This window comes from Capra hircus, chromosome 21 (genome assembly GCF_001704415.2).
Source record: "Capra hircus breed San Clemente chromosome 21, ASM170441v1, whole genome shotgun sequence".
In the NCBI taxonomy this organism is placed as follows: domain Eukaryota; kingdom Metazoa; phylum Chordata; class Mammalia; order Artiodactyla; family Bovidae; genus Capra; species Capra hircus.
Window position 1 is genome coordinate 30,985,152 of NC_030828.1, and position 23,478 is coordinate 31,008,629.

At 51.8% G+C, this 23,478-nt stretch overlaps 1 protein-coding gene across 1 annotated transcript in view; it reads left to right on the forward strand.

Annotated features, from left to right (window-relative positions):
* The window catches only part of TMEM266 (transmembrane protein 266), a 127,054-nt gene that overhangs the window by 59,145 nt on the left and 44,431 nt on the right, over positions 1 to 23,478 (forward strand). The window contains exons 3-4 of the mRNA XM_018066093.1: positions 2,869 to 3,057; positions 20,540 to 20,694. Of these exons, the coding sequence (XP_017921582.1) occupies positions 2,869 to 3,057; positions 20,540 to 20,694 (344 nt within the window). The remainder of the gene's footprint in view (positions 1 to 2,868; positions 3,058 to 20,539; positions 20,695 to 23,478) is intronic.

Sequence of the window (23,478 nt, forward strand, 5' to 3'; positions counted from 1 at the left end):
AGGGAAACAGCGAATAGCTCCTTCCCCAGCCCTGTAGAGATGGAGGGGTTCCAGGTGGTTTTGTTCTTAAGCCTGACATTAAAATAACTTACTAAAATCTACTTTTTCTCTGAGTTGCCTTACTCATGTCATCTCATTTTTTTAGTTCAAAAAGGCAGAGGAATTCTGCAATCCAAAACTGGGGTTGTAGGGACTTGCCTGGTGGTCCAGTGTTTAAGACTCTGTGGTTCCATTGCAGAGGACATGGGTTCAATCCCTCGTCAGGGAACTAAGATCCCACATGCCACGCAATGCAACCAAAAGACAAAACAAAACTGGGATTGTAATCCCACTGCTAGTCCAGTGGAATTACTAATGTCCCATTGGCCAAAACAAGTCTCTTGATTGAACAGAGCATTGGAGGTGGGAAATATACTTTTCCTTTTGATGGGAAGCTGCAGAGTCACATGGCAAAGGGAGGGGTGAAGAAAAAAACCACTGATACATGTTGTCCACCATACTGTTCTCCTTACCCAAGACCAGGGACCAGTCCCAACACCCAGACCTTTACTCCCCCTAAAGGAGGCCTTGTCTCCTTCTGCTGAGAGATGACCACAAGAGGAGAGATGGTGCCGGGCCATGGTGCTATGACCATAAGCAGGAGGGGAAAAGAGCCAGAAGCAGCTTATCCCACGCTTCTTAGAGCCACATCCTGTTGGTCTCAGAAACTCACCCCAGCCCTCCACGAACATCCCATGGATCAGAAAGCCCCAGTTCAGCAATCCATAGTTTCCAAAAGAAAAGAACAAATTCAGCCCAGTGTCATCTACTTTTGGGGGAACATCTGGAAGAGCCAGGATTCCCCCATGAACAACCACACTTTCGTTCCAATTGTTGAGAAACTCAGCAGCTTCACATCCCGTGACTGTTCTGTCTGAAGATCTTGAGTTGTTTTGTAGATGTGACACCATGATGAGTACTATTATCCATGCCTTGACAGGGAGCGAAGAGGTAAGGTTTAAATAGGGCCCACAAAAGAGAATTGGGGCACTGGAAATTCCTGGGTGAATTCAGGTAGTTTAGGCCACCAACCTGTGGTGCTCAAGAAAGACCCCTCTTTTCCCTCAATTATCTGGATGATTCAAACAAAAGAGAAGTAGGCAGATGCAGCTCTAGACTTTCTGGATCACTGCCACTGTGTATTATTGGGTAGCTTTGGAGAAGGAAATGGCAACCCACTCCAGTATTCTTGCCTGGATAATCCCATGGACAGAGGAGCTTGGTGGGCTACAGTCCATGGATCGCAAAGAGTTGGACACGACTGAGCGACTTCTCTTCACTTTCAATAACCAATAATCTTGGTAGTTGGAAAAGCTTAGCATTTAGAACTGTCCAGCCCAGTGTGGGGACTTCTCAATCCAGAGCCCCTCCGACCTCTTCCTCTTCCTCATACCAATGTCAGGTCATAGAGAAGGGACAGCACCTCTCTTTCACCTCGTTGTGCCTCTGCTGGGGAAACTGAAGCCCCAGGATGTGGAGGCCCGCAGAAGTTAGCACTGGAATCTGCACTTGCAGCCAAGAACAGTCTAACGCAGGGTGGGCTGTCACCTCGGCCTTAATGCTGGCCTCTCAATGATCCCTTGGATAGCTCATTCTTACTCTTCCTCCCTGTTTGGCCAGAGGCATAAGACCCAGCCCCTCAGATTCTATGGGATGAGCTAGGCTCAAGGATTTGTTGGGGAGACCAAAGACGGCACCCCAGGAGGTGAAAGCAAAATGACCCAGCTTACCATCTCTTCCCAGGGTAGCTGTTGGGATTGGGAGGAAGCGTTCTTAGTTACCCAATACACCGCAGGATGTGTAGTGTGCCCTTTCCTGTTGATGTCGTTAGTGACCTCCTGTGGTCACTGGAGGTCACAGCCACAAATTCTTCCGCCAGTTGCTAAATACCCTGCTGGGGTTGCTTGATAACCTGTCACAGGAGGTGGCCCTGCCCCTGGTTGAGATGCTCTGTAATAATGGAGTTGTGGGTTATTTGCAGGGCCCTTGATGAGTCTGACAGTAACCTAGGATGAGACTCACAACCTCTCAGACATTTGATCTAGTGACCCCCATTTCCTACTCTCAACCTTAAAAGGGAGCTATAACAAGACCTCATTGGAAAAGACCCTGATGCTGGGAAAGATTGAGGGCAGGAGGAGAAGGGGACGACAGAGGATGAGATGGTTGAATGGCATCACCGACTCAATGGACATGGGTTTGGGTGGATTCCAGGAGTTGGTGATGGACAGGGAGGCCTAGTGTGCTGCGGTTCATGGAGTTGCAAAGAGTTGGACACGAATGAGCGACTGAACTGAACAGGACCAGTTTGAGTAGGAATGGAATGGCACCCAGGACAGCAGGCCCCTCCTGTCCTCACAGCCTGAAGGCTCACTCGGCCCCTCCAGATCGGCCCCCCAAGCACCTGCAGTACATCCAGTTGTGAGCAAACACCTCACTTCTGTATTGTGTACAGATGGTAGGACCATTACAAAGAAATCCAGGAGACAATTTACAAGAATATATTACTCCAACATAAAGGCCGGTGACTGAGAGGCCGAAAAGTCTTAAGTCCTGGCTTTGCTGGTTGGCAGAGTTTCCATCTGGGTCTATACCTGCCCCCAAAGCTCATGTTTTCAGATGTGAGTACGCTTCTGCTTTTCCCCAGCTGGTGAAGCAGATGGCCCAGGTGGTGGGATGGCCAGTGGGGAGGAATGGAACCTCACCCTCCTTTGCCCTCCTCCAGCACAGCAGTGATCCCGTGCCTACTCCCTCGTCTCTTTGGGGAACAGAAACGTCATTTTGTTCTTGGAGGATAACTCTGTCCTGTTGCCGTCCTCCCCCACTCAGGCCTGCCACAGAAAGAGCACTTTCCGAAGTTGAGATCATCTCCCAACAAGTAGACGAAGAAACCAAGAGCATTGCTCCCGTGCAGCTGGTGAACTTTGCCTATCGCGACTTGCCGCTGGCTGCCGTGGACCTCTCCACAGCGGGCTCGCAGCTCCTGTCAAATCTGGACGAAGATTACCAAAGAGAAGGGTAGGTGTGGGACTGCTGAGTAGCTAAGAAGTGTCGCATAAACTCCCCAGGTTTCCATGGGTACCTCCAGGGAGGCAGCCCGAGAGGACAGATGCTAGATAGTCAAGAGACCAGAAGTTCACATCAGGCCACATAGGCCCTTGTCCTCAGATGTGGTTTCCTCCGAAAAAGGCCATGGGCACAGCAAGCATCAGTTGCTGCTGGACAACTCGTTAAGTGAATATTTGCTTGGAACTCAGGGAATTACAGTATTTAAAGGCTGTTAAACTCCCTAAGGGCCCATACAACTTCCAATCTGGACACCTAAGAATTGGGAAACCCACAGGATTAGTGAGTCACCCGGGGGGTCAGAGCCCATAACGAATGGATTTAGACTGTACTTTCCTTATATCGGGCTTCCCATGTGGCTCAGTGTGAATCAGCCTGCCAAGCAGGAAACACAGCTTCGATCCCTGTGTTGGAAAGATGCCCTGGAGAAGGAAATGGCAACCCACTCTGCTATTCTTGTTTGGGAAATCCCATGGACAGAGGAGCCTGGCGGGCTACAGTTCATAGGATCACAAGAGTTGGACACGACTTAGCAACAGTCTTCTCTCACCAGGGACGGGATCAGGAAGAAAGCACTCTGTGTGCAGGAGCATGCTAAGGGCAGAAGGGAATTTAGCAGCATTCAGCCAGGAGCTTTGCAGCCCTTAGCTCCACCCTTTCTGGTGGCCTCTGATACAGGGAGTGGCCCCTACCTACTTTTATTTAACTGGTCAATCAGATTGGACACCTTTGTTCAATCTGGGCAGGGGAGACACAGCAGTGACACCCTCAGTTTATGTGGGGGAAGCTAAAGGCCAGAAACAGGCCCTGGGGTCACAGGGGGGTCCAACTTTCCCCAGCACCACCCTGTGGCTCTTAGATACAGACCTTTAAACATTGGCCCCGAGCTTGGGAGCCAGTTGTGGGCTATTCTCCTTCCCTGGGTACCGCCGTAAGTATTTTGGAACACACCGACTGCTTTGACTATAAAAACTAAGGGTTGCCAGGTTATTTTAGAAGCAAATGAGAAGCCTTAGCTACAGTTAAATTTGCAGAGCTTGGATTCCCTGCGCGTATTTACGCAGAGGCTCCCAGCCTTTCCGAGGTAAATTGCCTAATAATTGTGAAACCATACACCGTGTGCAAAAACTTCACCCCAGTGGCTTTCTCTGAAAATATAATTTTCTCCAAGGACTGTGCTTAGAGTCAGCAGGACACTGGAAACGGATGGGCAAACGGGTTGGAAATGGTTCCGGGAGGCCTCGTGGACGGCGGCGCCATCCTCCTGAGCACGGGCTGCGCGCTCTGACCACAGGGTCTTCTCCGGGTCTCCAGGTCCTCGCCTCCGCCAGTGACATTAGTGGGCGAGCCTTCCCCGAGCACGCGGTTCCCGTGTCATTGCCCTCTGGCGGTCAAAATTGATATACAACCTGGTATCCTTCCCTCCGCGGTTCTCATGGACTCAATTCCCACGTCACCTGCGCCAGCGTTAGGTTCTTTTCAAACGGCAAGAAAAGGGAAGGATTCTCGAGGGTTCTGGTTCCGGACCATGTCCACAGTCTGCACCCTGTGAGCGCATGCACTGCGGTGGTCCAGGCCGTGGGGCGCCACTCCTTAGCTTGAATTGGAGGAGGCAGTGTCCCCGCTTTGTCATTCCATTTACGTCTGAATCAGGCCCCTGCAAGGTTTCTTCTGAGCAGGGAGAATACAGATAGGATGCCTGCAAGGCAAAGAGGCTCTTGATTTGATTCGAGTCTCCAGGTGCGCCCTGGAGCGCTGCTTCTGTTGAGTAAATAGGAAGCAGCCTGGCAGAAGGGATTTGCTCCGCTGCTGGAGTTCTCCTCGGGGGCTCCGTTGGCAGCCAGAGAGCTTCCTGGAGGAAGGAAGAGCAGGTACAGGACACCAGCCAGGGCACGAGGAAGCAGAACCAAAGCACACTGTGAAGGGGGAGAAGCCTCTCTTCACAAGCTTCTTCTTGGCTCTTGCTGCACTTCCTGGGGTTTTCCTAAATTTTCCAACCTGGCCTTTTCTGAAACAAAACAACAGGATTTCTAGGTCTTTGAAAAGCTGTTCTGTGAGTCTTGTCAAATACACCTCATCCTAGTAAGTGAACTGATAAATATAGGAATGAATCTTTTCAGTAGGAAGTGATGGGACCTCAGAGTCCCCAGCAGGGGGGTGCCCAGTGACCCAGCCACCTTGCCATTCACTTCTTTTGAGCTCAGTGGTATTTCAGTGCTTTGAAGTTCCCCAGAATCTGAGAATGTTAGAGCTAGGGGAAAAAAAATCTTAGGATGTATGTATTCTAAATATTCTAACAGGATGCCAGAGTCCAGGGAGTGGAAGGAACTTGTCCAAGGTCACACAGTGACTGAGACGAGACAAGATAGAGCCTTGGCTCCTGGTCCAGGCTGGCACTACAGGCTTCTGTTTGTCACCTGTCCCTTTACAAAATCACATTGTAACTGTTGTTACACGTTGCACACACGTGATACCACTGCTCAGCTCTACTGTCCAAAGTGTATAGTCACTGAAATGTGGGTAAACCCCTAGGCAAAGATGGAAAAGATTCATCTCTGTCAGGCTCCTTGACTTTCCTAACAGAACTTTGTCCTTCTCACGTATTTGCCTCATGGAGCTTAAACTGCAGAGCTCTCTGCTGTCCGCCGTCTTTGCTTCTATACCCAGACTGCCTGGGGCTCAGGTAGGAAAGTCAGACACCTGGGCAGATCGGCACTGGCTTGGTTTGGTGGGGCTGCCATAACAAAGGGCCACAGACCGGACAGCTGAAACACATATCTTTATTTTTTCACAGTCCTGGTACTGGGAAGTCCAAGATCCAGGGTCCGGGGCCGGGGGGGGGGGGCCTCTCTTTGGGCTGCAGACAAGATCCAGGGTCAGTGGCAGGGGGGGCTCTCTCTTTGGGCTGCAGACAGCCAATTTTTCGCTGTGCTTTCAAATGGCCATTCCTTGTTCTGTATGAGTGGAGAGAGTGAGCGCCAGTCTCTTCCTCTCCTTATAAGGGCACTAATCCCATCATGGGGGCCCCACCTTGACCTCATCTAAACCTAATTGCTTCCCAGAAGCTCCACCTCCAAATACAGTCACAACCTGCAGTGTTGGGGGGCTGGCCAGTGCTTAGGGCTTCAGCATTTGAATTGGGGGGTGGGGGTGGGGGAGAAGGACTCATTTAGTCTGTAATAGCATTTCCCCAGACTCATGATCTGCAGTCTCAGCTTGTTTCTCAGTTTTGCCTGACAGTCCTTTGTTGTCCTGGTGAGCTTTCACTCCTGGTCCCCAGATGGCTATTTCAGACTGCTCCCATTCCCCGCAAGCCATCCCTTGCCCCCAGCAGATGACCTCAACTCCTCCTTCCCTCAGGAAGTAGAAACGGTCACAGATGAACTGCATCCCACCCACTCTGTCCCTCGCATCCTCCCTTCTAGGGCCCACCTTACCTCTGAGTGCTGATTCCCCTCCCCTAATGCCTTTTCATGAACTTTGCTGCATCAGTTAACATCCTCAGTCTGACTCATCACACACTCAGGTCTCTCACATCCTCCCCTGACTCCACGTCCCATTTGCTGCTCCCATCTCTGTCTTCCCATTTGCAGCCAAACTTCTTAAAAGCTTCATCTACACTCACCCTGCCGGCTCTGCCCCCTCCCGTTCATTCCTTGGTCTACTGCAGTCCAGCTCAGCCCTATCTGCATGGAAACTCTCCTCAAGATCATCAACAGCCTCCATGATACCAGGATCTTTCCGCTGTCCTCTGTCCAGCATTTGAAACTGTCAGCCACTCCCCCATCTTGAGACACCATCTCCTGCTGCTCTATCACACTCTCCAGACTTTCTTCCTGCCCCTTTGGCTGTCCATTCTAGGCCTTTTAAAACTTGTTCTTTCTCTGCTTGGTCCTTGAATGTTGCGGTTCTTCATTTTCTATCTTTGGCCATTTTCACTCTACTAATTCTATCCACTGGGTAAGTACATCGACACCTATGACTGCAATTAACGTTCTTCAGCTTGTAGCTTTCAAAGCCACGTCTCCAACACAGTTCTCTTCCTTTCTCTCTCTCTCTCAAACTCCTGGCTCACATACAATTATTTCCTGGACATCTTCACAGGATCCCAGATACGTGTAGAATCTTAACAAGTGTCTGTGGAATTATCTGTTCTTCTATCTCTGAGTGGACTGCATATTTGAGAAATGTTCTAGTCTCCACCCAAATCATTGCTTAAAATAGTTTTTTTGGTGGAAGCACTTAAGTCCAGCCTGAGCAACCATTACCTACCCAGTCAGGACTTCTGGCCATCTCAAACGCGACAGGACCCAAAACTGAACTGTCTTCTCCCAAAAGAGAATTCTGTCTGGCCCCAGTCGGTGGATCTAGACCTACCTGGCTGTTCTCCCCAACCCGTCGCCAGAGTGAGTCACGTGCATTTGACTGCTTTACAATGGCCCTCAGCCTCCTTCCTGCCCCGACAGGAGCCAGCGGTTTCCAAGACACCTGCGCTCCAGGAAGCTAGTCAGCCAGGCATAGTCGCCATTGGAGCTGGGTCCTCCTTCCTCCCCTGCTCTGGCTCCCTGTCGTCCATTGCACTGCCACCAACAGTGTACATTGTGGGAATGCTCGTGCCCGGTTCAGGAGCTTCAGAAACCAGAAGGCCACAGTATACCCAAGCAGGGTAGGGATGAAAAGCCTCCCCCCACCCCCAGACTCTTTACCAAGCTTCTGTGAGCCCAGACCACTCTGGTCCTATTTGCTTCTGGCTCTCGCTTCTCTTCACCCAGGTCTCCAGTTCAATCCAAGGGGCTGCACTGGCACATGCTGCCAACGACACCACTGCCTCCCCACCATCATCATCCTTGCCCTCCCTGCGTCTTCCCCCTAGCCATGCACTTCCTCCTTCGATAGTGCTAAAACACAAATCTGTGTGCGTGTCTGCAGATGTGAACAGACACTTAGAGGAGAGAGAGGGGAACAGAGGAGCTGCCTGAGCACGTTCTGAACCCCAGCTGAGCTGCCACAATGCACCCACTCCATAAGTACCTGGAGCCAGCGCAGCTTTGAGGTTGGTCCAGACCCTCAACAATAGAGACAAGGACCAGATTCCTGCCGTCTGTCTGCTCTGCCGTCAGCAGTGTTGGCTTCATCCTGATGCTGTAAGGTTCCCCTTATTTTGTGAGAGAGCTGCCATGGTTATCTGGCCACATCATCTTCCTGCATATCTGGCAAGAGAAAGAATGGCGACCCATCATTCTCTTTCAAGAGCAACAAAGAACTTTCCCAGAATTCTTTAGCTGCTCTCTCCTCATGTCTCATTGGCTAGAACTGGGTCACATGGTAAGGGATATGGGAATCCACAGCCCAATCAGGGCCACGCCTTGAACTAGGTCATTTCCTAAAACACATTGATGTTGGCCTCTAAGGAACCCAAGCCTTCATGCATAGCTTTTGATCCAGAATGAGACTTTCCTTTTCCCTTTATAGTCATTGTTGGATTTGGAAAAGATCTAGAAACATGTCTGCCTTCTCAGACTGTTTCTTCGGTAACTTGCTTGACTTGTGTCCATGATCCCAGTGTTTCCATGTAACTAGAGCCCCGTCTGGCCCGTTTGCCTTTGGAACATCACCCCATTAAACAGTGGGAATGTGAGATACAGAGCTGCTTCTCAGTGAGCCAACTGTCCACCTTTAGGAGAGGGACACTGGGCTTGCAGGTGTCTAACTCATGGCACAGACTGGGAGTTCTACCTTTTCTTAACCAACTTCACTACATTGAAGGCCTGGTTGGTTTGCAGGGTCTGGGTTAGCTAGACAGGAGGTTAGCTTCACAGAAGACAGAAAATTCAGAGAAGCCCAGAGTCTCCACCCTCAGGAGGCGCACAGCCCATAGGAAAAGTGATGGGGACAAGATATGTGGGAGGAAGGCAGTGAAAGCAAGGGCTGTCACCCCCTTTTATAGAGGAGACTCTGTGGCCCTACAGAGAGATAGTGCGCCCCTTCTTTTGGTGAAAAGCGAGTGCAGGGAGAGTTGTGGGAGAGTAGGCAGGATCGTCTTTGTCAAAATACCAAGACAAAGTAAGAAATGAAAAATATTCAGCCTTTTGTAATTAGTTATATTTTAGTGTTCTACAAGGTCTGACTTGGTTGATCAGGTCCAGATCTCCAGATGGGAGAAGTTTGGAGGAAGGTTGGGAAGACAGAAAGGGACATTGTTTGGTGATGATGCTAATGGCACATTTCTGAAATAACTGCAACTTCACAGTCAGAGGAAGAAAACCTAATAGTTTGTGAGATGTCAGGTTGGGAAGAGAAGACAGGGCCAACATAGCAACATCTTTAAATAACGACTGAAATAATTTTAGACATGCCAGCAAACAAAGGCTGGAGGCACAGAGGGAGGAGGAGAGGCACCCTCTGAGCCATGACCCCAGAGTCCCTTCTCTCTCCCCATAGTCTGCAGTCCAAGGACCACCCCCTCCAGAAAGTCTCCTGTCCCCCACCCCACCCAGGCCAGGGTCTCACCTCCGTGCACCATAGCCCTTGACCTACTTCTGTCTCAGCACTTGTGACACTGAGCTCTGTTCTACTCTCCAGCCTCCCTCTGGTACTGGATCAAGTGCTCCCTCAGGGCAGGGATCGGATCCTTTGAGCCTTGGATCACAGAGCGGTGTTGATTAAATGAAGGAATGACCTGAGCAAGTAAATGGATGGATGAGGCCGTGTTAAAGATAAAATTAGAAGAGACGAGGAAGCCCAGTTTTATTTGGGGAGAGGTGGAGGCTAGTCCTAGACCTATGTGGGGTCCAGGAAGAATCACAGGAAGGGACCAGGATTCTCATGCTTCAGAAGTCAAGGCAATGGTCTGTGACTGGCCCACCGCTGAGCATCCTGGCTAATTCCACACCCTCCACAAAATCATTCCAAGAGAAACAAGTCAGACTTGCCTCAGAACCTTGCCCACTTGAGCTAGTATACTCTTAGCATCCTTTTAGAAAAAGAAACAGTTTTGGGGGGTTCTGGGTTAAAAGGCAGTTCTTTCTGTGCCATGACCTTGCAAGTGCGAAGTCCAAAAGTTCTATATCACTTGGCTTGTAAAGCTTGAGTCATCATTTTTCTCTTAAGGAAGAAAAAAGTTAAAAAGAGTTTCCTTAATCCATTTTCTCAATGCCAGTGAGATTTGTCTATAATAAAACTCCGTCCCTTCCTTTGACACACTAGCTGTCCCTGAACCCAAGCTGACCTTGTGACCCATGACTGTATATTTTTAGTAGTCTCAGGCTTCCATGAGGGTTCTTGATGCCCCAAACAGGGAATAGAGGTTTAATTCAGATCAAAAAGTATTTTCTTGTAAGAACAGTTAGCCTGTTTCCTGTAGTCCAAGAACTGCAAAGATTTTCTATTTGTTAGGAAGGTCAGTTCAGTTCAGTTCAGTTCAGTCGCTCAGTCGTGTCCGACTCTTTGTGACCTCATGAATCATAGCACGCCAGGCCTCCCTGTCCATCACCAACTCCCGGAGTTCACCCAAACTCATGTCCATCGAGTCGGTGATGCCATCCAGCCATCTCATCCACTGTCGTCCCCTGCTCCTCCTGCCCTCAATCCCTCCCAGCATCAGAGTCTTTTCCAATGAGTCAACTCTTCATGTAAGCTGGCCAAAGTACTAGAGTTTTCAGCCTCAGCATCAGTCCTTCCAATGAACACCCAGGACTGATCTCCTTTAGGATGGACTAGTTGGATCTCCTTGCAGTCCAAGGGACTCTCAAGAGCCTTCTCCAACACCACAGTTCAAAAGCATGTGCTCAGTGCTCAGTTTTCTTCACAGTCCAACTCTCACATCCATACATGACCGCTGGAAAAACCATAGCCTTGACTAGACGGACCTTTGTTGGCAAAGTAATATCTCTGCTTTTCAATATGCTGTCTAGGTTGGTCATAACTTTCCTTCCAAGGAGTAAGCGTCTTTTAATTTAATGGCTGGAATCACCGATATTTCTCAGCAAAATAAACCTCTTTTCCCCACCTGAGTAGGGGCAGAGTGTGCCGCCGCTGGAGACCACTAGGTGGCGGCAGAGTGCCTCTGACCATCACACAGAGTGCGTGTGAGCTTGGGGGGCGGGGTGAGGACATAAACCCAAGTCCAGGTCCCCAAGGAAAGTGAGCTGAATTTATGGGCTTGGGGCGGGGGGGAGGGCAATCATCTGTGGAGGCACTTGAGATCTGAACTTTGGCCAAAGAGAAGAGGGAGCTGGCTGACACAGAATTTGCCAAGCCACAGCTCAGAACCACAGAGAGCTGGACAGAGAAGCGGGGAGGGAGTGCTTGAAAATCGTAGCCCACTTGTTAACCTCCTGGGTAGGAAGCTGACCTCATCCAGGCAGCCCTGCCCGCAAAGCTTGGCACAAAGAAGACTCTGGGACTTTTGGCCAGTTCCTGAATTAAGGACTCAGGAGGTGAGAGAGTCTTGCGGCCACTTGGTCCAGCAGCACCCCACTCTCTCCCTTGCGTAGGCTTGAACCCGTGGCAGCCCTTCAGAGGTGTGTGGACAATGCCCCAGGTTCCCCAAATAGCGGGTCAATGGTGTGTGTTGGTCATTGTGTTCCCAGACGGAGGTGGATGGCTTGTCAAGTGGGGTAACATCTCCTGGGCTGGGCTCTTGCCACCGCACCCTGCTGTCTTTCCCAGAACTGGCATTTCCCAGGATGCAAGCTATCTGAGATTCTGGAGCAAGCCATGTCAGACTCCTGTGACCCCAGCTGCACACCGCCCTCCACCCCCAGGTGCTGGGGCTACGCTTTAGCTCTGATTGCAGCACCGAAGCTGCTCCAGCGGGAGCTTCAGTTTCTCCAGTTCCCCCAAGGGCTGAGAGGGTCACCTCTCACCTCCAGCCTGAGAGGCCCTGTGACCACAGCGTGCCGTGCGCTTGCACTTCTGAGTGTGTGTGCTCTGCGTGCCTCCTGCGATTGTGTGCAGGAATGACGGGGCTTGACAGTGCTCCTCCTGCTGCTCTGGTTCTCCCTGTGAGAGTGAGAAAGACGCACGCGTGTGTCCCTGTGGGCGTTGGACTGACGGTTCTCCTGAGAGGATGGTTGTCCCTTTGAACAAGTTCTTCACGTGTAAGCTCATTTCCCTCGTCTGCTTTCTCCTCTCCCTTTATGTGTTCAGCTTTTCAGGGTAGTCGAGGACTAAGAGCTCGTTGTGGAGTCAGAACTAGCTTATAAGGCTGCAGATTCCATATAGATGAATGCCCTGAGTGCCCTCATGTGCTGAGCCCCCAGTATAGTCCTGGCACTTAGCGGGCATGTGATGAACTGTGTGCAGGGTGGAACGGGTGTGTGCAGGGTGGAACGGGTGTGGAAACTGCCCACATTTAGATGATTGATCGCTTTTCTAATGTCCACACATCAAAATCATAATAGATACGAATGGTGTAGTAAGCATTACGTTATAGATTTTACATGTTATTTTTAATATTTTAGTATAACACTCCTGCAGTAAAATAGCAGTTTTCCCATTTGGAAGCTTAGGAAACTAAGGCTCGAAGATAACACTCAGAGTTCAGGCAGTGGTGGGGCTGCAGTTAGTACCAAAACCTAGACAGATGGGAAAGTCTGACTTTCCCCACTGTTTGTTAACAGAGGGGGGAAAAAAATTGAAGGAATTGTCATCTAAAACTGCTAGACGAGTTAACATTTGTAAAGTGCTCAGAGTGGCACATGTACATAGTAAATGCCTTATAAGTGTTTGTGAAATCAATACAAATAAAACCCAGGGCAATGCCAGAAGTTGTGGCTTTCTCTGACAGAAATTTAATCATCCGGAGTGAATACAGTAAAGAAAAGTGGGGCCACTGGATGGTCTGCTGATGAAACCGCCACCAGAGTCCAGCAACAGAGTATCTCAAGGCCTGGGCGGGGGGTTGGGGGAGAGGGGCGGGGAGGGGCGGATCTCAGACTGCGCAGTCCTGGGCTTTAAACTTGTATCCCAGGTGTCCTCAGAAGACCTAGTAGTGAGATTCAGGGGTCCGTGCGCCCCTTGGAACGCTGTGTACACTGTTGTGGTTTGAGCACTGTTTGGGTGCAGGGCTGAGGTTTTCATGCCTCAGAGAGCTCTGTAGGCCAGAAGGTTCAGTGGTCTGGTCAAGTGAGCCTAAGGCTGGAGTTGAGGTGGGGGCGGGGTGGGGGAGGCCCAGCGCCCCAGACTTCATTAAGGCCTCAACTTCAACCCCTTTCTTTGGGGACTTGAGGGATGAAAATCCCCACGCAGTAGGATATGCAGCCATCTGGTCTGGCCACTCACAGAAAAACAGGCTCTTCTGTGATCTTCCACCTCCTCCAGGGACACTGACTGTCCACAGCCTGTGAGCACCTGTTCAGATAGCGTGGGGGTCTCCACAGTCCCCATACCCTAGCCACTGCCTCTCCCCCATCGTGCATCCTCCCAGCTACACCAGCCCGGCAGCCACACTGTGGATTGCCAGGGTGGGAGAAGCCAGACCCCCCCAGGAGCAAACACAGCCCCTGCCGTCCTGGCAGCGCACAGCTCTGCTCTGCCTTTCAGAACAGGGCTGTTTCGGTGCCAGGCTTGGGAACACTGCCTGATGGAGCAGTGACCTGGAGCCGCCTCCTTCTGGGCCACTCACGCGGCCTGACCTCATATGAAGGTCCCATCAGAAACTTGCCAGAGTTCATTCTCACATTCTAAAAGTCATTCTCTCAAACTTTTATCAAGACACCTAAGTATATAAAGCAGAAGCAGTAAGGGCACTCACCTCCCCTCCCGCTCCAGGGTTTCTCTGAGCTCTCAGGAGTGACTGGTGGACCCTCACAGTAGGACACGCGCCTGCCTGCCAGGAGATGCCATCTGCTTGTTGGTATTTACAGACTTTGGCAGCCCAAGCAGCCTCCTGGAGCTGTCCCCTCGCTGTCACTGCACCAAGATAGGAAATTAAGAGACGCCTGCCCTCTGGTGGTATTCCTGGGGATAACACCACCGTGAAAACCCACTCCAGGGCTTTGATGGACAGGACTGGATGCTCAAGAGATAAAGGAAAGTATCTTCTCTAATTAAAGAGTCAATGCTGATTTCCCTTTTGGCCCATGCAACTCCTTGAGTCATTATTTAATCACTCAGGGACATTTTGAAGCTAGAAAGATTCTATTTTTCTGCTAAGACAGAATCTCCTAGGAATGTCTGAATCATTTGCGTCTCAGAGGACATTTTATCAGCAGCTTGGGATTTCCAAACACTGGGGCAGCCAGGAAGTGTGCTGCTTCAGCCCAGCCTCCATCGTGGAGACTTGGGGCCCACGGTCCTGCTCTTCATGGAGCTGGAAGCCCAGAGCCTGCTTGGAGCTCTGGCTTCAGCCTTAGGTCTGGGCTAAGGAAGCCCTCGATGCCCCTGAACACACACACACTCAGTCTCAGTGAGAATCAGCGCTCCTTCTTGCTCCCCGGGGGGCCTGCCTGCTTCACCATTTCCTTGGTACTGGGTCCTGTGCCCAGCCCCGGGGACCTGCTTGCCTTCACTGCCTCATCTCTTCTGCACCCAGTCGCCCCGGACCATACCCTGACCACCTCCTGAGCTGCCCAATGCCTCTTGCTAAAGCCACTGCAGTGGTTGTCACTCGGATCACCCAGGATCTCATTGGAATGCAGACACTCATTCCATGGGTATGGGGAGGCCCATGAATCTGCGTTTCTAACAAGCCCCAGGTGATACTGCTGCTGCTGGTTCCCAGAGTCCACTGGGCATCAGAGACCAAAGACAGTTGTTCTCAAGTTCAACTGCACTTTGTGAAAGTGTTAGTTGCTCAATTGTGTCTCACTCTTTGCGACCCCATGGACTGTAGCCCACCAGGCTCCTCTGTCCATGGGATCCTTCAGGCAAGAATACTGGAGTGGGTTGCCATTGCCTTCTCCAGGGGATCTTCCAAGGAGATCAAAAATTACTGAGGCCTGAGTCCCACCCTAGAGGCTGTGTTTTGAATGATATGGTGTGTGGCCCAGGCACCAGGGTGTTTTTAAGCTCTCTTAGTGGTCATCGGACCAGCCAAGGTTGAGAACCATCTAGCTGGATGTGGACTGCAGTGTCCCTGCCCCAGGCAGCCACTCCTCAGCACCTATTGGATCCCTGGATGCTGTGCTTTCCTTGATGGGTGGTCTCCCTCCACCTGCTGCAGCTGAGTCCACCCCCACGTGTATTGCTCTGGGGTTCACATAGAGCGTGTGTGAATCGCATTTCTTGAACTTGTGCAAACAGAGGGGTTGCAGGAAGTCACCTCCAGATGGACGTGGTTGAGGGATGGCAGCTGAAGGCAGAGCAGGGCCGGGGGACCCCTGGGCTGGTGCGGGAGTGGAAACGCAGGACTGAGGCAGTCTTGGGCTCTGTTTGCAACTGCCCTGGGTTTTGGGGGGCTTCCCAAGGCGGCTCAGAAGGTAAAGAATCCACCTGCATTGCAGGAGACCCGGGTTCAATCCCTGGGTTGGGAAGATCCCCTGGAGAAGGGAATGGCAATCCACTCCAGTATTCTTGCTTGGAGAATTTCTTGGACAGAGGAGCCTGGTGGGCTATACAGTCCATGGGGTCGCAGAGTCGGACATAACTGAGTGACTAACACGTTCACTTGGGGTTCTTTAGGAACTGCATTGGTTGCCCCAGGGCTGTGGGAACGCCTGCAGCACCCACCCCGGGTGGGTTAGGTAAACTGCCCCCACGCTAAAGGGGGAGCCCCACCTCCCCCACCCCCAGCCCAGCTCCTGCCCTTCTGGTGTTTACTCTGCCAGAGATTCCTTGGGAGTCTGATAGAATTTTACCACAAACAGTGCCTGTTTCCAGTACACTGCCACCGCACCCTCAGATATGCCCAGCCTCACTCCCTCCGGCTCTTGCTTACAATGGCAGTTTCTGGGCGAGGCCTACCCTGACTGCCTAGTTTGAAATGCCACCCTTCATGCCCCTCTTTTCCTCCACAGAACCCACCGCCTTGTCACACACCATCTCATTTCCTAACCTGTTTTAATGAATTAATTCCGTTTATCTACGTTTCAGCTGCACTGGGTCTTCACCGCCGCGCACCGGCTTTCTCTCGTGGTGGCGAGCAGGAGCTAGTCTCTAGTTCTGGTGCCCGGGCTTGTCACTGCGGAGGCTTCTCTTGTTGCCGAGCACGGGCTCTGGGGCACAGGCTCAGTAGTTGTGGCGCAGGGGTTTAGTTGCTCTGCGGCACGTGGGATCCTCCCGGGCCAGGGGTCGAACCCATGTCCCCTGCATTGGCAGGCGGATTCTTAACCACTGGACCACTGGGGAAATTCCTAATTTCCTCGTTCATGACATTTATGGTCTGACTCTCACCCACTGGAAGGGCAGCCCTAGAGCCGCTGCCTGTCTGGGTCACAGTGCCTGCCTAGGGTAGGACACCTAGGGTGTCCGGCATGCACTTGACTTCTAGACCTTCCCTAGCCTGGTTCCTGAGTCCTGCCCCCTAAGGGATGCCATGGTGTCAGGGCCAGGCCCGCCTTGCCAGCTTCAAACTACATGTCTCCACTGAGTACTGACCACTTCCCAGTAACCAAACCCTGGTCTGCTTAGGAAGTTTTCCCAACTGCCCAAGAAAATAAAAAGCAACATCTTAACATTTGAAGCGGCAACATAAGATGACTTTTCCCTCCCCGGGAGGCAGCTCAAGCTTGGAGTCTCCTTTTTAGAGGTAAAAACTGCTGCTACTTGAAGTACCAGAGCTACTTCTCAGGGTGGAAGGCTCCGGCTCTGAGGGGTACACCCCATGCTTCGGGGATGCGCAGGCACGGAGGAGAACAGGTGCCCCCTGCCCGTGTTGGGCGTACAGGCGTGTCTTCCTCTGGTGCCCAGCATGGCAGCAGCTCTGGCAAATGGCCTTGGCAGCTGCCCTTTTTTGTTCATCACGTGGAAAGCACTTGCCTCAGATTTCAGGTGACAGTGAAATGGCATCGGTTTAGGGGCTGCAGACGATTGGACTGGGTTTCAGGGAGGATGTGGAATTGGAGCTGGGTCTCCTCTGGGACCGGGCCGTGAAAGTGCTTATGGCCTTGGGGAGGAGTGAACAGGAGGGCAGAGGGCGGCAGGAAGCTTCCAGAGGACGTTCTGAGGCAGCTGGCGCTGGGCGAGAACCAGGGTGAGAGGTGCCAAAAGATGAAAACAGGGCCCCTGGAAGGGGGCTGGTGAGAAAAGAAGGCATGACCCCCTCAGCATGGACCAGGAGGAGAGGACGCCAGTCGGTGATGAGGGCCAAGGCTGCCTTAGAATTCAAAGGGTCCAACTTCTCTGGTGGTCCAGTGGCTGAGACTCTGAGCTCCTGATGCAGCGCACCCTAGTTCGATCCCTGGTCAGGGAACTAGCTCCGGCATCCTACAATGAAGAGTTCACATAGCACAAATAAGGATTCTACACGCCTCAACTAAGACCTGGTGCAGCAAAATAAATAATTTTTTTTAATCCAAAGGGATCTTTCATACACACAAAAGCATGCACAGCTGATAGCCCCTGTGGGCAGAGCCTTTAGGCTTCTCTGGGCCTCGGCCAGGTGGGACGAGGCTGTCCCTCTGAGCTAGCCGCCCTAGTGCTTATTTCCTGGTTTCCTGGACAGACGCACAGTCCTCCCAGCAGTGTCCCTCTCCTGGTCTTTCCTTCCCTGATGCGGGCTTCTCACCTGTTTCCCAGAGTCCCCATGCATCCCTCTGACTTATCCCAGCCACCCTCATCAGACCCACCTCAAGCCCCCTCTGTTCTGAATTTAGGGCTGTCAGATTTAGCAGATAAGGTTACAGGGCACCCAGTTAAATTTGAATTTCAGATAAACAATGAGTTGTGTTGTGTTTTTTTTTTAGCGTAAGCGTGCAATGATTGGGCATGTCTGCTTGCTCGGTTGCTTCAGTCGTGTCCGAGTCTACGACCCCATGGACTGCAGCCCACCAGGCTCCTCTGTCCATGGGATTCTCCAGGCAAGAGTACTGGAGTGGGTAGCCTTGCCCTCCCCCAGGGGGACTTCCCAACCCAGGGACTGAACCTGCTTCTGTTACGTCTCCTGCTTTAGGCAGGTGGGTTCTTTACCACTAGCGCCGCCGGCCAGATTCTTTTACTCACTGAGCCACCTGGGAAGCCCAGTGCAGTGATTGGGACACACGCATAGCAGAAGATTGTTGATTGCTTATCCAAGGTTTACCTGTTTGTCCTGTACTTTCTCTGGCAACCCTCCTGAGGTCTGCGTGGTGTTGGTTTGAGGTTTATCCTGCAGCCTATTAGTCATGGGCCGCCAATTGCTTCTCGACCTTTCTGCTAAGATCCAGGGTCGTGGGCAGCCCTCGTGAGCCTTCAGGAAGGTGGAGCGAGGTGGTTCTGTGGAGGATTTTGAAACCCACCTTCAGTCTGGCCTCCACTCACTCTTGTCCCCAGTGAGAACCCTCCCTTCTACCTGGCAGCTCTCCTCACCCCTCACCCCAGCCACACTCTTGGCTGTGGGCTTGGGGGGTCACATCAGTCACCCTCTGCCTGTCCATGGTGCCTCCCATCCTTCCCCATCACCTGATGGAATTCCCCTTCCTCTTCCTGGGACCAGCTTCTGAGGCTGGGGATTGAACCCCCAGTTTTTTCCCCTGGAGCCAAGGACACTGTTCATTCCCATAGGTTTTGGAAAACATCCAAGAAAGATTTGACTAAGCCAGGTTTCCTTGAAGAGCCACGAGCTTTGCCCCACCTTCCCACAGCTGGGGCCTCCTTCGAGCCTTCCCTATCTGTATTGTGAGGAAGAAATCTCCTTTTGGAAGCACCCACAGTATTCCTTTGGGGAGAAGGAAGCTCATCAAGGCAGGAGTCCCCCTCCAGCGACACCCTCAGGGTCTTTGAGGGAGGGTCCTGGCCATTGTGCAGCGGGCTCCAGCCGGCTGCTCCCGCAGGACAGGAAGAACAGGGGTGACGGCTGAATCTTTGGGCCATCAGATAATTTATCATCATCATTACCACCACCATCATCACCACCATCACCATCGTCATCAGCTGCATGTTTCCTTCCAGGTCAGATGCATTTTCTCATTTAATTTTCAATGACCCTGGAGGTTAAGGAGTTTTACATCTGGGGAAGCAGAGGTCTAGAATGCCTTTGGCATGGCCCCAGGAGATGGAAGGTAAACCAGAAGCGAGAAGGCCCCAGCCACTGGTGCTCCAGAGCACCTAATTCCTCCTTGTTGAGGCAGGCAGGCGGGTCCAGCCTATAAATAACCTACCAAGGCAGTGAGTTTTGACCTCACCATCCCAAGACCTTCTTAGAGGCATCCCCTTATCACCAGAATCTTGTGTTCCTGAAGGTAGTGGATCAAGTGTGCTAAGACACCTACCAGCTCTGAGATTCTCTGCCTTCTCTCCACATCCAGGCCTACTCAGGATAGATTTCATCCTTGGTGGCTGCATGTCTAAGTATGTTCACGATCGTGTAGTCAAGGGTTTCCCAAAAGATGGTCCATGGACCACTAGTCCCTCCAGATGCTACATACAAAAGTGTGCCATGGGACAGTGCGCTTGGGAAACACTGATTCTGTAATTCCTTTTGGAGTCCATTGGTGTATGATAGCGTATTAATGGCACTAAAATGTCCTGCAAAGAAAAATCATCCATTTAACCTTGATGCAAGTTTTCCAAAACTTACCCAACCATGGAAACTTTATTGAGTAACAGCCATTAATGTTCTGTGGAACTAATGTTTCTTACAGTCTTCTTTGAGAAGCAAAGATCTACTTCAAATCTTTTCTTATATAACTGAAAAAAAAAAAAAGAAAATTCGCTTATTAATTCACTGAGCACTTGTTAGAGGTGGTTTGAGGGTCTCCTGAGTGTGGAATGTGTGCTCCATTCTGACACTGCACAGAAGTATAATAACAAAGTCAAAGTGTGAAAGTGTTAGTCACTCAGTTGTGTCGAACTCTTTGGACCCCATGGACGGTAGCCCGCCAGGCTCCTCTGTCCATGGGGATTCTCCGGGCAAGAATACTGGAGTAGGTTGCCAAGCCCTTCTCCAGGGGATCTTCCCCACCCAGGGATCAAACCCGGGTCTCCTGCATGGCAGGCAGATTCTTTACCACTGAGCCACCAGGGAAGCCCTATAGTAATAAGTGTAATACTAATAATAATTCATGCAGTACTTATCACATAGCCAGCCTCTCCACTGACCTTTGTGATCTTTACAACAAGGCTGTGAGATGTGGTTTTGTTCCCGTTTTAAAGATGGAGCGCAGGGAGGCGCTGTGAGCAGCCCGGGTCAGCCTGTAAACGAAGCTGCATCTCAGTGAGATGTTTCCGCCCAGCGCCCCAATGAAGAAGGCGCAAGCCGGGGAGTGGGAGGTGGTGGGGGCGGGGCGGGGTCTGAGAGCAGGGCTGCGGCGGGCCCTCCCCCGCTCATGCCCCCTCCCCCACTCTCGTCCCGCAGGTCTACCTGGCTGAAGCCGTGCTGTGGGAAGAGGGCAGCCGTGTGGCAGGTATTTTTGCTCAGTGCGAGTGTCAACGGTTTCCTGGTAACCTGTGTAATATTGGTGGTGATTCTCCTGACTCTGGAACTTCTAATAGATATAAAGCTTCTCCAGTGTGAGTAGCAAGAGAGATACATATGCAAACACATATGATGTCAATATTCCATGTGCATCCATCAGGGGTCCCCAACCACCAGTGAGATCTGCCCCCGGCCTGACGGCTGTCCCCACCCCCTCAGCCCCCGGCCCCATAGCTCATGGGGGTGACCACGGGGAAGCATCTGGCAGCCTCTCTCTCTGTCACCCCAGCATGGGTTTGCTCCCCCATCCACCCGGGGTGGCCTCTTCACTCCCCCTCCCCAGCATGCCATGATCAGCAACTGATAAGATCCACAACGTTGGGGACCCCTCTGTGCGCCTTTTTTTTTTTTCAATTGTTCCCATTTGGAATCTTCCAGATTGGGATTTTCCGTAGCTTAGAGTTCCCACGTGTGGAGGCGTCTCACTTGGTAGTAACCCGTAATGACAGCAGCCCAGCGATGCTAGGATTCCTTGTATTTTTAACCAGTTGTAAGTTGGCAGGGTTACGTGTCTATAACGTGATCATTTTGAAAGCCCTTCTCCGTGCATCTGATCCTAGTAGCAACCCTGGGAGACAGGCAAGACGGCTGTTACCCCTTTCTATGGATATGGGAATGAAGCTTGGGCAAAGTTAGACTTCCCCTTGGTGAGAGGTACTGGAGCTGGGATGTCAAGTCGGCACGCCAGTTTTCTTCCTCACCCTGGTCCTGTTGGCGTCTGTCCTACTTTCATGGGAGCCTGATGCACGTGGTGGCTGCTGGCCTGCTGGCCTCCTCTGTCCTTCCAGGTGCCCTTGGCAGCACAGCCATCAGAGCAGAGGGTCCTCTTCCTGCCCCCAGCCCCTTGTAGATCCCTTCTGGTGTACCAGCAGGAAGGGCCAAGGGCCTTGACTCTTGGCTTTGGGTGAGTGAGTGCTCTTTGGATCCCCAGAGGTCCCCTAGTCAGAGGATGGTTCATTCAAATGCAAATAAAAAAAGAAATGAACTTGTTGGCCCTCTGAGAGATTTCCTTCCCATCCATTGGCAAAATCCAGAACTATTGATCCGGCCACCCCCAGACCTGTTCTGTCATCTTAGACTTGTTTTCTCAGTTGCCCCCAGGTCCTTTACTGAAGTTTCTGCACTCAGGGTCCATCAAAGCTCCTGCCAGCCTGTTAGCCTTCCCTCCTCTCCAAGAGGGTGGTGGAGAGTACAGAGTTGCTTTTGTCTGATGAGGCTCGTTGGCTTTGTACAGCTGGTGGCCCCTTGGTTCTAATCACCGTATCTTCCAGCAGAAAGTAACCAGTGCTGATTTTACACTCAGCCTGTCTTCAATTATACTGTGTTGTCTATTTTCCCTCCCACTCATCCCTCCATCTGCTTTTTATGAGGTCTGACCATAACAGAGTCTTTCTTTCCCTGTTGTGGGTTATACCCAGGGCCCTTGGCCGCTCAGGCATTGGGTAGGGCCGAGAACACAGCCGACACTGGAATTTTGCTTAAAATTATGTATCCAGGAGATTGATTTTGGTGGGAGATCCAATAGCAGCTCATAAAAGGCATCTTAAATTCCATAAAATGCACAATCAGAGATTTATTGCTCTTCTAAAGCGAACCGTAAAAAAAGGCCCAGGAATTCATTTGAGAAATAATGGGGAGAGATTTTATGTTTCCAGAATCATCTGGAGGTCCCTTCAGAATCACGCAGGCCTCAGCCTCCCAGTTCCCACTCATCTTCATGTGACCCACAGTGGGGCAGACCTTGCCTTCTGAGGCTCGTATTGGCCTCAAGCAAGGGGCCCCAAAGACTCCCACCTGGAACCCGGCATTGCAGCTTTCTGAGCCTGGACATGGTCCAGGACTTCGTTTCCACCTGCCCTTTTAGGGCAGGCCATCTCAGAGTTTTGGGGATGCTGTGGGTTCCTCTCTTTGGCCAGCCTGCCCTACTGATGGCTCAGGGCATTTTTCCTGGGCTCCCAGGGCATTTTTCCTGGGCTCCCAGTAGGGAAGCGTGCTCCCAGCAGCATTCCTGCGCCTTGTTTCAGCCCTGCCACACTGCCTGAGGTCACCCACTACTATCACTGTCTCTTTTGGGCTGGCCCTCTGAGCGGCATCCCCTTCTGCCCTCTCTCTATCAAAGCCCACCTGCCCTTGTCCTGGGCCCCAGCACCCTACTGTTAGCCTCAGGGCTCCTATAGTGTGAGCCCAGAGGTGGTGCCTTAGTGCCAAGGACTGTCTGGTGGAAGGTGGGGTGGGAGTTTCAGTGGCTGTTGGCGCTCCCTGCTCACACTCTGGAGGTGGGAAGTTGTGCCGCTTTCAGGAGGCTGACATCCCCTCCCCACCCCCAGCTCCCTCTGCCAGTCCCAGCTCCAGTCTTCTCCCCAGAATACTCTGGCTAACATCGCAGCCACTCAGGATTTTCAGAATGAGAAGTCAGAGGAAGCTTGCCTTAAATCCCACTCACAGCGCACAGTGCTTTGGGGGTCAGTTATGGTGGGGATTTCTGAACGCTCATCTAGATCTGACCAAAGCTGCCTCCCCTGGTCCGAGAGCCCTGGATGTCTCTGTAAGCTCCCTCTGGAAGGCTCCTTTCTGGGCACAAAGCCCACAGCAGCTGGTGGACCGAGCTGGAACTCTGAGAGGCAGCCTGTGGGGAGATGGAGGCAGCCTCTCGGATAGAACGAAAAACAGCATCACAGACCCACCCACCTCCCTCCACCTCCATTGCAGACAGCCCTTAAAGCGCCCTCACCTTCTCTGGCCCGACTGCTTCCCAATCCAGATGCTCACTCTCTGGGCTCCTGGAGGCCCGCCTCCATGCCATGAAGCCCGCTTTGCTG